The sequence below is a fragment of the Macrotis lagotis genome, chromosome X, assembly GCF_037893015.1.
Source record: "Macrotis lagotis isolate mMagLag1 chromosome X, bilby.v1.9.chrom.fasta, whole genome shotgun sequence".
NCBI classification, from domain to species: domain Eukaryota; kingdom Metazoa; phylum Chordata; class Mammalia; order Peramelemorphia; family Peramelidae; genus Macrotis; species Macrotis lagotis.
Genome location: NC_133666.1, coordinates 94,462,456 through 94,478,209, shown reverse-complemented (window position 1 = coordinate 94,478,209; position 15,754 = coordinate 94,462,456). Strand labels below are relative to the sequence as shown.

The 15,754-nt window shown below is 36.1% G+C and overlaps 1 protein-coding gene across 3 annotated transcripts in view; it reads right to left on the bottom strand.

Annotated features, from left to right (window-relative positions):
- The window catches only part of MCC (MCC regulator of WNT signaling pathway), a 219,108-nt gene extending 207,591 nt beyond the window's left edge, over positions 1-11,517 (bottom strand). For all 3 annotated transcript variants that reach the window (XM_074202759.1, XM_074202757.1, XM_074202758.1), the window contains exon 1: positions 10,883-11,517. Coding sequence is in view for 2 of the 3 variants with exons in the window: in XM_074202757.1 (XP_074058858.1) it covers positions 10,883-10,939 (57 nt within the window). In the remaining variant the exon portion in view is untranslated. The remainder of the gene's footprint in view (positions 1-10,882) is intronic.
- Positions 11,518-15,754: the final 4,237 nt, after the last annotated feature.

Below are 15,754 nucleotides of genomic sequence, written 5' to 3'. Positions count from 1 at the left end.
AACCAGCTTATGTTAAATGGATAAAACAGTTCAAAAAGTTATTGAGAAGAATGCTTTAAAAAGCAGAATTGGCCAGAGGGAAAAGAAGATAAGAAAGCTCTCTGAGGAAAACAAATCCTTCAGATGTAGAATGGAGCTAAAGGAAGCTGATGACTTTCTGAGAAATCAAAACACAATACTTCAACACCAAAAGAATGAAAAATTAGAAGAAAATGTAAAACATCACATTGAAAAAACAACTGATATGGAAAACAGATTCAGGAAAGATAATTTAAAAATTATAGGAATACCTGAAAGTCATGATTAGGAAAAGAGCCTTGACATCATTTTTAAAAAATTCCTATAGGAAAATTGCTCTGATATCTTAGAAGCAGGGAGCAACATAGAAACTGAGAGAATCTACCAGTCTCCAATGGAAAGACATCCCCCCAAAAAACAACGCCCAGGAATATTATAGCCAAGTTCCAGAACTCCCAAGTCAAAGAGAAAATATTATAAGCAGTCAGAAGGACACAATTCAAATACTGTGGAGCTGCAGTCAGGATCACACAGGATTTAGCAGCAACTACATTAAGGGCTCCTAGGGCTTGGAATATAATCTTCCAGAAGGCGAAAGAGCTTGGCATGTGAATGAGAATCAGTTACCCAGCAAAACTGAACATCCTCTTCCAGGGGAAAAGATGGACTTTCAAAGAAATGGGAATTTCAAATGTTCCTGTTGAAATGGCCAGAGCTGAACAGAAGGTTTGATCTTCAAATACAGGACTCAGGTGAAGCATAGAGAGTGGAGGAGAGGGGAAATATGAGGGACTTAATGATGATGAGCTGCATGTATTCCTACATGGAAAGTTGATACTGATAATACTCATATGAACTTTCTCATATAATAGAGCAGGTAGAAGGAGCTTTTATAGATGAAGCACAAGAGAGAGCTGAATTTGAAGATATAAGATATTGCAAAAATGGAGTCAATGGCTAAAAAGGAAATGTACTAGGAGTAAGAGAAAGGAGAGGTGGAATAGGCTAAGATATTTCATATAAAAGACATTTCTTTTTGCAATGATAATGGAAAGGGGGAAGGCAAGGGGGAATGAGGGAACCTTCATTCTCATCAAAAATGGCTCAGAGAGGAAACGGCATACACACTCAATGGGTTATAGATATCTGGATTAAGGAGGAGATAAGGGGGACAGGGGAAAGGGGGGAATGTGGGTGATGGAGAAAAGGAGAAAAGGAGAGGATAGATCATGGGAGAGAATAGTCAGAGTTTTTTTTCCTTTTTGCAAGGTGCTGGGATTGGGTGGCCTGTTTGGGACCATGGGGCCAAATGCTTGCTGGTTCTCTGGGGTGGTATGTGGACTTGAGGGCCTCTTGGCCCCAGGGCCGGTACTTTGTCCACTGCACCACTCAGCTGCCCTACAGCACATTTTGGAAGAGGGACAGGGTGAAAGGAGAGAGAGAGAATATAGTATATGGTAGTGGGAAGGAATGGATGGAGGGAGTTACAGTCAGCGGTGGCAACTGTAGAAAAGTATGGAGGGGTGGCTAGGTGGCACAGTGGATAGAGCACCGGCCCTGGAATCAGGAGTACCCGAGTTCAAATCTAGCCTCAGACAATTAATAATTACCTAGCTATGTGGCCTTGGGCAAGCCACTTAGCCCCATTGCCTTGCAAAAAAAAAAACACTAAAAAAAATAATCCCTTTGACAATACATTTTTGAATTTTAACTAAGAATTCATTTATTTATTTATTTATTTTAGGTTTTTGCAAGGCAAATGGGGTTAAGTGGCTTGCCCAAGGCCACACAGCTAGGGTAATTATTAAGTGTCTAAGACCTTATTTGAACCCGGGTACTCCTGACTCCAAGGCCAGTGCTTTATCCACTATGCCACCTAGTCTCCCCTTAACTAAGAATTTAAACTCAGTCTAATGTCCCATAATTTGAAGAATCAAGTTTATTTCCATCTTTGAAAATCAATAGAAGTCTAATGTGTTGCCCTATTTCTAATCCTATGCTTTAATTCTGTTGACTATAATTTTTTGTTTGATAAGGACTGTATTACAAATTTATACTTTTATTCTCTCACCAGGGAACTTCCTCTCTTATTTTGCTTTACAAAAAAATAGGTCATTTGGCACAAACTCCCTCTTCTCCCCTTTTTCATCATTTCAAAATTCCTTGATATTTTTCACTTTCCCACTTTTCCCAGTCCCTGACAGTGACCCTTCTTTAAAAAACTAAACCCTCTATATTAACCCCATGTTCTACTACTCAATCACTCAATCTTCAATCTGTCCCTATCTACTGACTCCTTCTCTTTTGAAAAATATTCAAGTTGACTCCATCTTTAAAAAAGCTTCCCTAGATTGTACCATCCCTTCAAGTTATCATCTACATTTCTCAGTCTAATTCCTTGGAAAAAATTGTCAATAATTATCATATACTTTGATGTCCTTTATCACTCAATCATTTGGTATTCCAAATTTACCAACTAGCTCAGTTGCCAAAAGTAGTGATCTTTTCTCAAAATTCTTCTAGACCTGTCTGCTGCACTACTTATCCAACCACACTCATGCCTCCTTGGTACTTCAATACTCCTACTTGTCTAACCTGTCTTCTTAGTCTCACTCACACCTTACTAATTAAGAGTATTCCCCAAGGCTCTTTCCTGGATCTTCTCCTGTCTACATTTTCTTGGGAATGCCATCTGCTCCCATGAGTTTGATGATGTGTTGATTGCTTCCAAACCTGTGTGTGTGTGTGTCTCCAGCTGTTGTCTCTTCTGTGAATTTCAATCCTGCATTGTACATTGCAAACTGGATGCTCTAGGAAAATCTTACACTTAATATACTGACACTAAACTTAGCATCTTTCCCTTTAAACCCATACTTCTTTCAAATTTTCCTGTTAATATCAACAATTACAATTTTTTCATTCTGTCTCATTCATAATTATGGTGTCTACTTGCAGTCCTCACTGTTTCTTTCTCCACAAAACTAATGGGTAGAAGAATATCTATACAGGACATTTTATTGTTGTTTTCCTTACTATGCAATTTTTTAAATCTAATTTTGAATTATGTTCTCTGGTTGAATAATTAAGTAAATATATTGATCAATGCTCAAGGACCTGGTTTTGTGTATATGATGACTGCCTAGAATGGAAGACCTTCTTTATGAGTTGGGGCATGTCTCTCCTGTGTTATCTATAAGGTTTTACTATTGCAGGATACAATTTGTCCAAGTATTATGACTTGAACTTAGAGTTCTAGAATCACCTAACACTATACTTACCACTCTGAAGATCATCATTCTAGGTAGGAAAAAAAACAGTTGGTTTATCTTTTGTCAATTATTACTGATTTATCAGAAGCAGAGTTTCTCTCTTTGTGGACCTCTCTTGCCCCAAATATAATTTTTAAAATAAGTCAAAACTTTTATATAATTTGAAAGTATTTATAACATTTTGACCATTTATACTACTGTTACAAGGAGGGATGTATCAAGACACGGTAATAAATGTTAAGTAAAGTACCAACAAAAAAATAAAGCAAATTGGGTTGATGAATTCTTTAGACAAATTCTTCTTTTCTTTGATCTGAGAATCTGTTTTTGTGTTCTAAAGAGCTCCCTATATAACTTGGGCTGCCTTTCTTCATAGGATTTCAATCAGTAAACTCTTTTTTTTTAGGTTTTTTGCAAGGCAAATGGGGTTAAGTGGCTTGCCCAAGGCCACACAGCTAGGTGATTATTAAGTGTCTGAGACCTTATTTGAACCCAGCTACTCCGGACTCCAAGGTGCTTTATCCACTACGCCACCTAGCTGCCCCCAGTAAACTCTTAATAAGTAGTTTACTTTTAAATCTAATTAATCTTGCCTGATTGTATCCAACTTTCTTTTTCATCATTAACTTGTAAGATTAATAGGCCTCTGCCTTTCCAAAGTTCCTATCATTTCTGATTCAATAATCAATTCTCATTAGACTCACAAAAGCAAATTCACAATCTTCATTGTTTTCCTACTTCAGAATAAAAAAATAAATGAAGTGGGGGCATCTAGGTGACGTAGTGGATAGAGCACTGGCCCTGGAGTCAGGAGTACCTGAGTTCAAATCCGGCTTCAGACACTTAATAATCACCTAGCTGTGTGGCCTTCGGCAAGTCACTTAACCCCATTGCCTTGCAAAAACTTTAACAAAAAAAAAGAAGTAATAACAAAGACAATTCATGAAAATATCAGCTACCATTTACTTGGAGGAGAAAGTTCCAGCAATTGCACACACAGTGACTATGATTATTACACTATACTTCTGTTCTGGCTTTGTAATTGGTTTCTAGAATTCATCAACTATTTTCTCCTTCTGACTGGGACACAAAATCTCCTATGTTTTCCCCTCCATTTCTCTATATTTTTTCACCATTCTCCCCCCCATCTATCTCATGAGATTTTCTCAGAGAAATATATTTTCTTCTTAGATTTCTTATATAAACATGAGTCTTATTTCCCTGGGAAAAAAAGTTAATCATATAATTTCCTCTCTTAGCTTAGCTATCCATCCTGATTTTTCTTTTTCACATCAAAGATAAACTTGAGCTACCTATGTTACAAGGTTTCCTGGGAAGTATAATCAGACTATTTCACATAGACAATAAAATATTAGACTGATGTTGCAACCACTACACTTGAATCAAAATGTGTCAGAATTTCAATGGACACTCCCTCATAATATCAGAAAAAAAATGATCAATGAAGACTGCCATGTGGGTAATCCTATTGGTTGTTTTTTGGGGGTTGTTTTTCACAAGGTGATGGGTTTAAGTGTCTTGCCCAAGGTCACACAGCTAAGTAAGTATTAAGTGTCTGAGGTCAAATTTGAACTCAGGTCCTCCTGACTCCAGGGCTGGAATTCTATCCATTGCACCACCTAACCACCCAGTTGTTTTTTTTTAATTCATAGCTATCTTTCTACACCAAGCTAACATTCTAGAGCTTACAAAGCAATGTTATTCTTGGCATAAGACTGTGTGTTAAAATTACTTAAATGAAATATACCTATATAGAATTTTCAAGTTTTTCTAAAATCAAAGATTTTTATGTAAATTTTCTTCTGTAACTGCATCTCTATCTTCAGTCCACTATTTAATTTGTACAATACATTTACTCTACACATCAAATATTTTGGAGTATATTGTCTCTCCAACCATAGAACAAGAAGCTTATTTTGCAATATAGTTACCCATAACAAATGACTTTAATTGCTTTTTTTTACAAAGCTAACAAACTTTATCCTTTACCTTTCTGTGGTATCAGAGAATCTAAGCAGGGAATTCTTGATTTTTCTAAAACAAATCTGTTTCCAATTTTCAAACTATTGACTTTTTATAGTTATCTTAAAATTCTATCAATAATTTATATAAATTCAAAGAACTTTAGAATAATTTAGTTTTACTTATTCTCATTCATGAAAATCCTTCCCAATTAATTACTATTTTTCCCTTAAGACTACGAGAAAAATATGAAGGTCTTGTAGTTTTAGTAAATATTTGTGCTATAAATTTTGACCCTCTTAAGTTTTCTTATGGATCATCTTCATTTCAAGCTATTCATATGAAACCCAAATGGCATCTTCCTACTTATTTGCCCACTATTTGAAAAATACAGAAGGAAATTCATTCCTGGAGACTGACTAGAATCGTCACTCTGCTGAGCATATTATAATTTCCCTGTTTTATTTTAAATATTTAGCTTAGTGGGGTGGCTAGGTGGCACAGTGGATAAAGCACCGGCCCTGGAGTCAGGAGTACCTGGGTTCAAATCCTGCCTCAGACACTTAACAATTACCTAGCTATGTGGCCTTGGGCAAGCCACTTAACCCCATTTGCCTTGCAAAATCCTTAAAAAAAAAATTTTAGTTTAGTGAAAGCAATTCCTCTCCTCTCCAATTCATTTTTGACAGAATTGTTAAACTGATATTCCTAAAACAAAGTCTAACTGTATTACTCTCCTGTTCAAAAAAATCATTCACAATCTGGATCCAGGCTATTTTCCCACATTTTCTCATACAATTTACATTCTGGACAACCTGGAATATTTGCTGTTTCCTATATATAATCTTTGACCTTCATATCTTCTTAAGATACCTGACCTCATTATTCAATGCAAACTGCTCTCCCTAAAATTAAAAACAATCTCTTATTTACTAAACTTAATGGCCTCTTTTTTTTTTTTAGGTTTTTGTAAGGCAAACGGGGTTAAGTGGCTTGCCCAAGGCCACACAGCTAGGTAGATTGGATTTGAACCCGGGTACTCCTGACTCCAGGGCCGGTGCTTTGTCTGATTCCTGATTCGACACCTAGCCGCCCTGGCCTTTTCTTAATTCTTCATCTTTCTGGATTTCTCTGCAGTCTTTGACATCCTTTTCTTGATACTCTCTTTTAAGATTTTGGGACACTATTCTCTCTCTTGTTTCTTGTCCTACCTGTCTGACCTCTCTGTCCTAGATTACTCTTCTATTCTCCCTCTATACTATTTTACCAGGTGATCTCATCAGCTTCCTTGATTCAATTATCATTGCTATTCTGATAATTCTCAAATCTACTAATCCAATTCTAATCACTCTGCCACTCCCAATCTCACATTTACATATAGAAATAAAGAAAGATGCCAGAAACTCAACATGTCCATAACTGAACTTACTTTTCCTTCCCGCTTCCTAATTTCCTTTCTACTGTAGAATTCTTCCCAGACTAGGAATCCTGATGTCACCCTTGACTCCTCACTCTCTTGTCCCCTTCATACTGAATCTGTTACTAAATCCTGTCAATTTTACCTTATTAATATTTCTCTTTTACTCCCCATTCTCTCTTCTGACACTTTCATACCTTAATGAAGACTTTCTTATCTTATATCAGGATTATTACACTATCCTGATGGTTGATCTATTGCCACAAGTCTCTTTCTACTTGAATCCATCTTCTGATCAACTAGGGATCCTCTTAAAACACCAGGTCTAACCATGTAATCTGCCCCCATTCTCCTACTCAGAAATCTCCAATGGCTTCTTATAACACATTTAGGTTCAAACATAAAATACTCTGGTGTTCAAAACCTTTCATTGCCTATCTCCCCTACCTTTCCAGTTTTCTTACACCTCACAAGCTTCCTTTTCTCCTGTATCTTGCCATCTAGTATCACTGTCTTCCCTGCTATTCCTCAAATATAATACTTCATATCTCAACTCTGTGCATTTTAATTGGCTGTCCCCATGCCCGAAGTGCTCTGCTTCCATATCTCCTCCTTGTTTCCTTAAATCTCAACTAAAATTCCACTTTCCACAGAAAAGCCTTTTATGTTCTCTTTAATTTAGTGTCTTCCTGCTATTAATTATTTCCAATTTATCATTTATATATTTTACTTATGCATGTTAGCATCTTGCCTCATGTGAGTTCCATGAGAGCGGGGACTTTCTTCTACATTTCTTTGTATCCCTACTACTTAGCACAGTATCTGGCACCATGATGAATTTAATAAATGTGTATTGACTGACTGACCAATGTTCCCTCTTCCTGGGATCCTGAGTTTCCTTCAAAGCTCAATCAAATGAGGGCTGCTAGGTGGCGTAGTGGATAAAGTACCGGCCCTGGAGTCAGGAGTACCTGGGTTCAAATCCGGTCTCAGACACTTAATAATTACCTAGCTGTGTGGCCTTGGACAAGCCACTTAACCCAATTTGCCCTGCAAAAACCTTTAAAAAAAAGTTCAATCAAATGCTTCCTCCTAGAGGAAATCTATCCTTGTTATTAACCTTGTCATTAAATATTCTTAATTGCCCCCCAAAAATTACATTTTATATATCTTGTGTTTATTTTTATGTATTCATATAGTTTCCTCCCACCACTGAATAAAATACTTCTGGGCAGGGACTATTTTATTTTGTGCCTGGCTTATAATAGATACTTATCAAATATTTGTTAACTAACTAAACTTGTCTATCATTGAAACAAGTTTTGGGGTTTGTTTGTTTTTTTTATGTTTTTGCAAGGAAAATGGGGTTAAGTGGCTTGCCCAAGGCCACACAGCTAGGTAATTATTAAGTGTCTGAGACCGGATTTGAACCCAGGTACTCCTGACTCCAGGGCCGGTGCTTTATCCAATTCACCTTAGCTGCCCCTTGAAACAAGTTTTTAACCAAGATGAAAAGAATAGATTGATCAGGAATATAAAGGAAAAGCTGTGTTCACTATCCCTTTTATTATAAATGGAAAATAAAGGAATATTTGAGAATACATAAGTATTGAAAACCAAAGGCAAGACCAAGTACACATATTTTTAAATTTACTTTAGTAACTTTTTACAAAGTGAAAGTTAAAGTCCTTTTTTTAAACCACACCTAGAGTAAATTTATTTTAATGGATATTTTTCAAGGCAGCACAAACTTTACAAGACCACTTAAAAACAACTTAAATTGCATCAACAATGGCTATCCCTAGAGAATAAATCTACTGTTGCACAATACAAAAAAGAATTAAATTAAATTAAATTTAAATAAGGTAGACATTTTGTGGCAATCTTCTGAAACTCATATTGGTTAAATAAAAACCAATGAATTGATGCTAGAGGAAGATATAAGAAAACTCTTGAAGATGGTGGAGTAAAGCTATCTTTCCAGTAAAATCAAGTCTAAATTGAATTTTTGACACCTGCAGAGTGTTAAGTACCCCTAAATGATTCGTTTTGCATATCCTTTTGGAAAAAAATGATATAAATTACTGTTCCTAATGAGAGAGAAATTAAGAACTGGTATGAAGCATTTTGCTGAGATGGCACATAATTTTAAATTAAGGGATCAAAGCATATAAGACTGATATAAATCTTGATATCATTTCCAACTCAATGGGGAAGCTAGGTGGTACAGTGGATAGAGCACCAATCCTGGAGTCAGGGTGGACCTGAGTTCAAATCCGGCCTCAGGCACTTAATAATTACCTAGCTTTGGACAAGTCACTTAACCCTATTGCCTTGCAAAGGAAAAAAAAGTCTCCCAACTCAATACGTGATTCATAACACCACCAAATTTTGTCCAGACAACATTCATGTAATTGGGAAATATTTAACAAATAAATAAAAATACTATAAAACCTAAATAATGTTATAGATTAAAACTGTCATTAAGAGACCCTCTCAGGATCCTTATGTATGGTGCTTCTATTAGAGTTTGACACCACTGCATAGACAAGATGGGATACCCAAACCTCTTAGAATTATTACTATTTCAATTTAAAGACCAGGAAACTAGATGATACAGAAAAGCTTGCAATATTCAGATATGTTGCAAGCAAGATTAGGAGGCCTAGTGAGGATTTTATTATACTATATTATCACAGACATCATTTTTAAAAAGAAAAATGTTTAAAGGATTTAACATCAGGTCATGGGGGGGAAATGTTTAGAGTCATACTAGGGGTTTTAATGTGTCCTTGTTATTTTGGTTCCTTTTCTACCACACTAAAAACATCAAGTTTGTAAATTTGGCACATTACTTAATTCTGTCCCTTAGTCTACAAAGTTCTGATGTCCCTATCAATTTTCTTTCCCTTGTCTAAATAAATATTATGAATAAGTGAATATTGTGGCTTAAGTAATTAATGTAACTGTCTAGAAATACAAGATGCAATTCTATTTTTTCCTCCCCCCTCCCCCCCCCAAATAAGATTATATTACAATAGAATGACTTTTAAATCAAAGCATCATGCTATGCTACCTGAACAGGTAGTAAGGAGAATAGTAGTAAGGAGAATATGAAACCTCAGGTTTTCCTTTCTAATGTTCTTCCAATCACCAACCCCCATCCACTGGGAGGTTATTATCTCTCTATTTCTCCATCGATGTGACTAGCTTGAAAATCTACGGTTGTCTTTGGTTTACATTTGTTCACTTCCATTCATTTCCCTCTTCCAGGAGACTAGAACTGTGCATAAAACCACGCAAAGGTAAAAAAAAAAAAAATGGGCTGCATACTAGCTTTCTCATTTTTAAAAACTAGCAATGGAGATAACTTCATCTCAACTGGACATTTAAAACCCTATCAGTACTTTTCATGCATTCAAAACCATTACAAAAAGTGCCCAAAGTACTCCTGTAGTCATCAAAAAGGGAGGTCAAATTTAGAGCACCGTACTACTGATATTTCCATAACATTTTATGTGACTCTTAAATTCAGAATCTATTTAAACATAACTGGTCAAGGTTTCTGTTAACTTGGGAGTTTCAAATGTTTTCAAGGGTAAAACTGGTGAAATTCAGGTTCTACCGTGCAGGCAGGAAATCAACTTCTAAATGGCTTTCTCTATCCTTCCTACCATCCCCCAACAAGGATAAACTCATCTAAACAGAACTTAATCAAATATTTCACATGGGCTCAACCAAAGTTTTTGGCTCTAATACTATTTTTTTTCTATCCTCTCTCTTCCTATCACATTTCAGTTATCTTCGGCTTATTCTCGGTTGGAATCTGAGAATTTTTACCTTCCGCAACAAGGAATGTGAGGGTAGGGGGGAAGGGAAGAGCAGGGCAGGGGAAGAGGAATCCTTACAAAAGCAAGGAAAAATGCCTCTCTCCGTCCGAGAATAACTTTTCTCTTTTCTTATCTGGGTTCAAACTTAAAGTACAACGAAGTTCAGGTCATTTCCTGAGGGGCCCTTCAAGTTAAAACAAGATACAGAAAATCAATTAATCTTTCCTTGCAAGAACTGCAGCCAGGAAGCACAACACCGGGGGTGGAGTGGGAGGAGGGCGAAGGACGCGAAAGAGGAAGAGAAAGGATTTCAAAAAAACCAAACGCATGACAAATAGGACGCACAGATTTCTGCCATTTCTTACCTCACTTAGTTCCGCGGAAGAGTCATTTTCATATTTCAAGACAACTCCAGAATTCATGATTGTAGTTTTCAGTTTTGATTATTCCTCCAGGTTTTAATCCACGGAAATTGTGTTTAAGTTTCACACATTCACCGCCTTCCCTCAGTTTTTCCTTTTTTTACACATTTTGCTCTAGACAGCCATTTTCACTCAGGAATTTGAAAACCAAAAATCATGATGCAAACACACTGAAAATTTCAAAATTCAGCCCGGTTGGTTTTCGTTTCACCAATGATCCATGGCTACAAAAGATTGGCTCACGTTGCAGAGATCCCCGCAGACTGCAGATAGAGGAAGCCACCGCTTTTCATTTCCAAACTGCCAAAAAGTGTAAATGAAATATCAGCTCCAGCCGCGCCTCCGCGGTTCCGAGCCGCCTTTCTCCGCAGCTGGGCTGGACGGCGCCTAGCAAGAGACCGGCCCCCGAGAAACGATTTAGGGCGCTCCCGAAGTGTTCACCAGATGGGCCCCGAGAAACCAGAGAATCCTCGGGAGAGGCAGCGCTCTCTGCCGCACTCCCACAAGCTTAACTTTCTCCCTTCGCTTCAGCCCGGATTTGTAAGTGCTTTCGGATTGAACACAGCTGTCTAAAAGGGTGAGCAGAAGGGGCGGGACCTGAAGAGAAAAAGGAGGACAGACAGAGAGCAATTTTGTAACTGCAGACATCTTTCCAACTCTTTGTAATCCTAATTACAGTACCTAAAACTATAAAGGTAAAAAATAACGAACTGGAAAAATCACTTAAATAGCCGAAGAGAAAAGGTTGTTTTGGAGTTTGGAGAGGAAGAAAATAGGGAGAGAAAAGAGAAAAGAGTATAGACTTCAGGGAGTCATGAAAAGAACTCCCCTCTATGGTAAACTGACGAATCTTAAAAAACTCTGGCAGACAAGCATACGCTTCATGGGTTATATTCAGATATTACAATGACCTGAGGCAGATGTTTCCTCAGATCAACCAAATAGGAATATTAAGGATTTAAATTTACCTTCAACTGGAATCATGGAAATTAAAACAGTTGACAAACTATAAAGCCCCTTTCAGAAGCAGTTGATCAAGGAATTGAAAATTATGTAAATTGAAGACTCATTAGAAAAAACTGGTGGGGCGGCTAGGTTGGCATAGTGGATAAAGCACCGGCCTTGGAGTCAGGAGTACCTGGGTTCAAATCTGGGCTCAGACATTTAATAATTACCTAAGCTGTGTGGCCTTGGGCAAGCCACTTAACCCCATTTGCCCTGTAAAAAAAAAAAACAAAAAAAAAGAAAAAACTGGTAATATTTAGCCTAGTAAAGAGATTTGATGGGAAAGGAGGTTATAATGTTATAATGTCTGTCTTAAAAAATTTTAAGTCTCTCTCTAACTTCAAAAAAACAACATATGGAAGAGGCAAAGAAGCTGATGTAAAACTTGATACAAGGCGCGCCTAGGTATCGTAGTAGATAAAGCACCAGCCCTGGAGTCAGGAGTACCTGGGTTCGAATCAGGTCTCTGACACTTAATAATTACCTAGCTGTGTGGCCTTGGGCAAGCCACTTAACCCCATTACCTTGCAAAATCTTAAAAAAAAAAATAAAAAACTTGATACAAGAAATATTTTTTTAATGCTATTCAAAAAAGGGATGAATTTCTAGGCTAATTACTGAGTTCCCCCATTGAAGGTCAAGGAAAATAGAGATGATCATAGAGTTAAAAGGGATTCCTATTAAAGTCTGGATTAGAACCTATAATTTTGTGAGTATCCATCCAGGGAGTGTATTTGCTTTCCCTCTCTATTACATGAATAGTGCACATTTTCTGTTTAGGAAAGAAAGCTTTTTTTCTAATATCTAAAGAGATGTGAAAGAGTGGTTGTATTTAACTCTATGACTCCAGAGAATAGGACTAGGGTCAATGGTTGGACATTAGAGAATAACCAATTAATCTTTCCTTGCAAGAACTGCAGCCAGGAAGGAAGCACAACACGGGGGTGGGGGTGGGGGGTGGAGTGGGAGGAGGGCGATTGAGACCCCCCCCCCCAAAAAAGATGAGTGTGGACAAAAAACAAGGAAGAACTTTCTTTTACTTTCTTTTATTGCTATCATTTGCTAACATTATCTCCATTTCTCAGGAAAGCTGCCATAGAACTTCAGATGTAGAATCAGAGTAATATATTAATACAGTCACAACTATATAAGGAGAAGTAGTTGGAGCTTCAGGAAGATCATAGGAGTATAGAGCTAGAGGTGGAAGAGACCTCAGAGAATATTTAGTTCCCATCCCCTCATTTTTCCAAAAAAAGAAGTTGAGACCCAAGAAGCTCAGGGTTCTTGTCCAATGTCACTTAGGTAGTGCCAGAGTTAGGTCTTTCTGCTTCTTTCCAAAGCCACTACTGATCTACTCCTCAGTTTCTTAGCCAGTAACAGATACCTGTTGTTATATAATATGGTTTTAGATCTGGAACAGCTAGATCACTTTCCTTTGATTTTTTCCCCCCATCAATTCCCTTGCTATTCTTATCTTTTATTGCTTTAGATGAATTTTGTTGCTATTTTTGTTCATTCTGTAAATAGTATTTTTTTAGTTTGATTAGTATGGCACTGTATAAGTAATTTAGTTTGAGTAGAACTACCATTTTTATTTTATTAGCTTGGCCTACCCATGAGCAATTGACAATTGTCCAATTGTTTGGACTTTATTTGTGTGAAAAGTATTTTGTAATAGTGTTCATATAGTTTCTGAGTTTGTCTTAGCATGTAGATTCCCAAGTATTTTATGTTGTCTAAAGTTACTTTAAATGGAGCTTCTCTTTCTCTTACTGTTGGACTCCCTTGGTCATATGTAGAAATGCTGATGGTTTCTGTAGGGTTTTTTAATATCCTGTTTCTTTGCTAAAGTCATCTAGGATTGCCTTAGTATGCCATCATTTCATCTGCAAAGAGTAAAAGTTTTGTTTCCTCATTGCCTATTCTAATTCCTTAAATTTCTTTTTCTCTTATTGCTAAAGTTAACATTTCTAATATTATACTGAATAATAGTGGTGATAATGAACATCCTTTGATATTACTGGAAATGTTCCTAATTTACTCCCATTACATACAATGCTTGCTGATTGTTTTAGTTAGATACTATTTATCAGTTAAGGAAAACTCCATTTATTCCTTTGTTCTCTTAGGAATGGGTACTGTATTTTGTCAAAGACTTTTTCAGCATCTATTGAGATAATCATATGATTTATGTTAATTTTGTTACTGATATGTCCCATTAGGTTGATTGTTCTCCTAACATTGAAATATCCCTTATTATTTATACCTCCAACTTGATTATGATGTATTATCTGATAATATGCTGTGGTTTCTTTGCTAAAATTTTATTTGAAATTTTTGCATCAATGTTCACTAGGGAGATTGGCCTATAATTTTCTTGTCTCTTTTGACTCTTCCCTAGTTCAAGTATCAGTACCATATGGGTATCATAAAAGAAATTTGATCAAATTCCTTCTTCCCCTATTTTTAAAAATAGTTTATATAACATTGGAATTAATTGTTCCTTAAATGTTTGGTTAGAATTCACTTGCAAATCCATCTGGGCCTGGAGATTTTTTCCTTAGGAAGGTTATTGATGGTTTCTTCAATTTCTTTTTCTGAAATGGAGTTAAATATTTTATTTCCTTTTTTGTTTATCTGGGTATAGTTTTTGTAAATATTCATTTCACTTAGATTGTCATATTTGTTGGCATACAGTTGGGCAAAATAGCTCCAAATTATTACTTTAATTGTCCTACTTTTTGATGAGTTCTTTCTATGAGTTCTTGAAAGTGATAATTTGGTTCTCTTCTTTTTTTTTCAATCAGATTAACCAAAGATTTATCGATTTTATTGATTTTTTACTTCCAATTAAAAATTCAAACAGTAATGAAAAGGTAAATAAATAAAAAAGGTAAGGAACTGAACATGGATAAATTTCTCACATTCAAAAATGTAGATATGATAAATATCTCTTCTAAACCCTATCATTATCAGGGATCAGAGAGGGAGACTAATTAGAGAAGACCTGGGAATGGTTCTCTTATATCTTGATAATCTTAATAGAAGAATGGAAAGATAGGGTAAAAGGAATCCACTGGAGAGACAGATGGGAGGGGAAAGGAAAATTAGCTGAAAATTATCTCATCAGAAAGAAAAAATAGACATTTATACAAGCAAGGAAGGAGTGGTAGTAGTAGTTGACACTTCAGCTTTGCTGTCTGAACTCATTAAAGAAAAGAACATATGCATGTGCACACATACATAATTATGCATGAATACTTTAATAGATGAAGAAAATGCAGAAAATACAACAACTCGTTATGCTAACAAGAATGTTATGAGTATGAGCACTGAAGGCCTCTTTTATATAATTAATTTTATTAAGAAGTAGTTATCAAAAATCAAATGTATGGGGGCAGCTAGATGGCACAGTAGATAAACAGCCCTGGAGTCAGGAGTACCTGAGTTCAAATGTGGCCTCAGACACTTAATAATTACCTAGCTGTGTGGCCTTGGGCAAGTTACTTAACCCCATACCCTTGCAAAAACCTAAAAAAAATTAAAAAAACACAATTGATAAAGTGATTTTAAAAGACAACATTTTTTGCTAAAGAAAATAATTTTTTAAAAAGTAAGTGGAAAAAGAGATAAAATAACTCATTTGAAAAAAATAACGTCTTGAAAACTGGAATTGGTCATATGGAAGCTAATGACTCCATGATACATCAATAAATACCAAAAAAGAACTAAAGAGTGATAAAAAAAAATAGAGGCAATTCAAAATATTTCATCAGAAAAACAATCAACGTGGAAAATAGATTCAGGAGA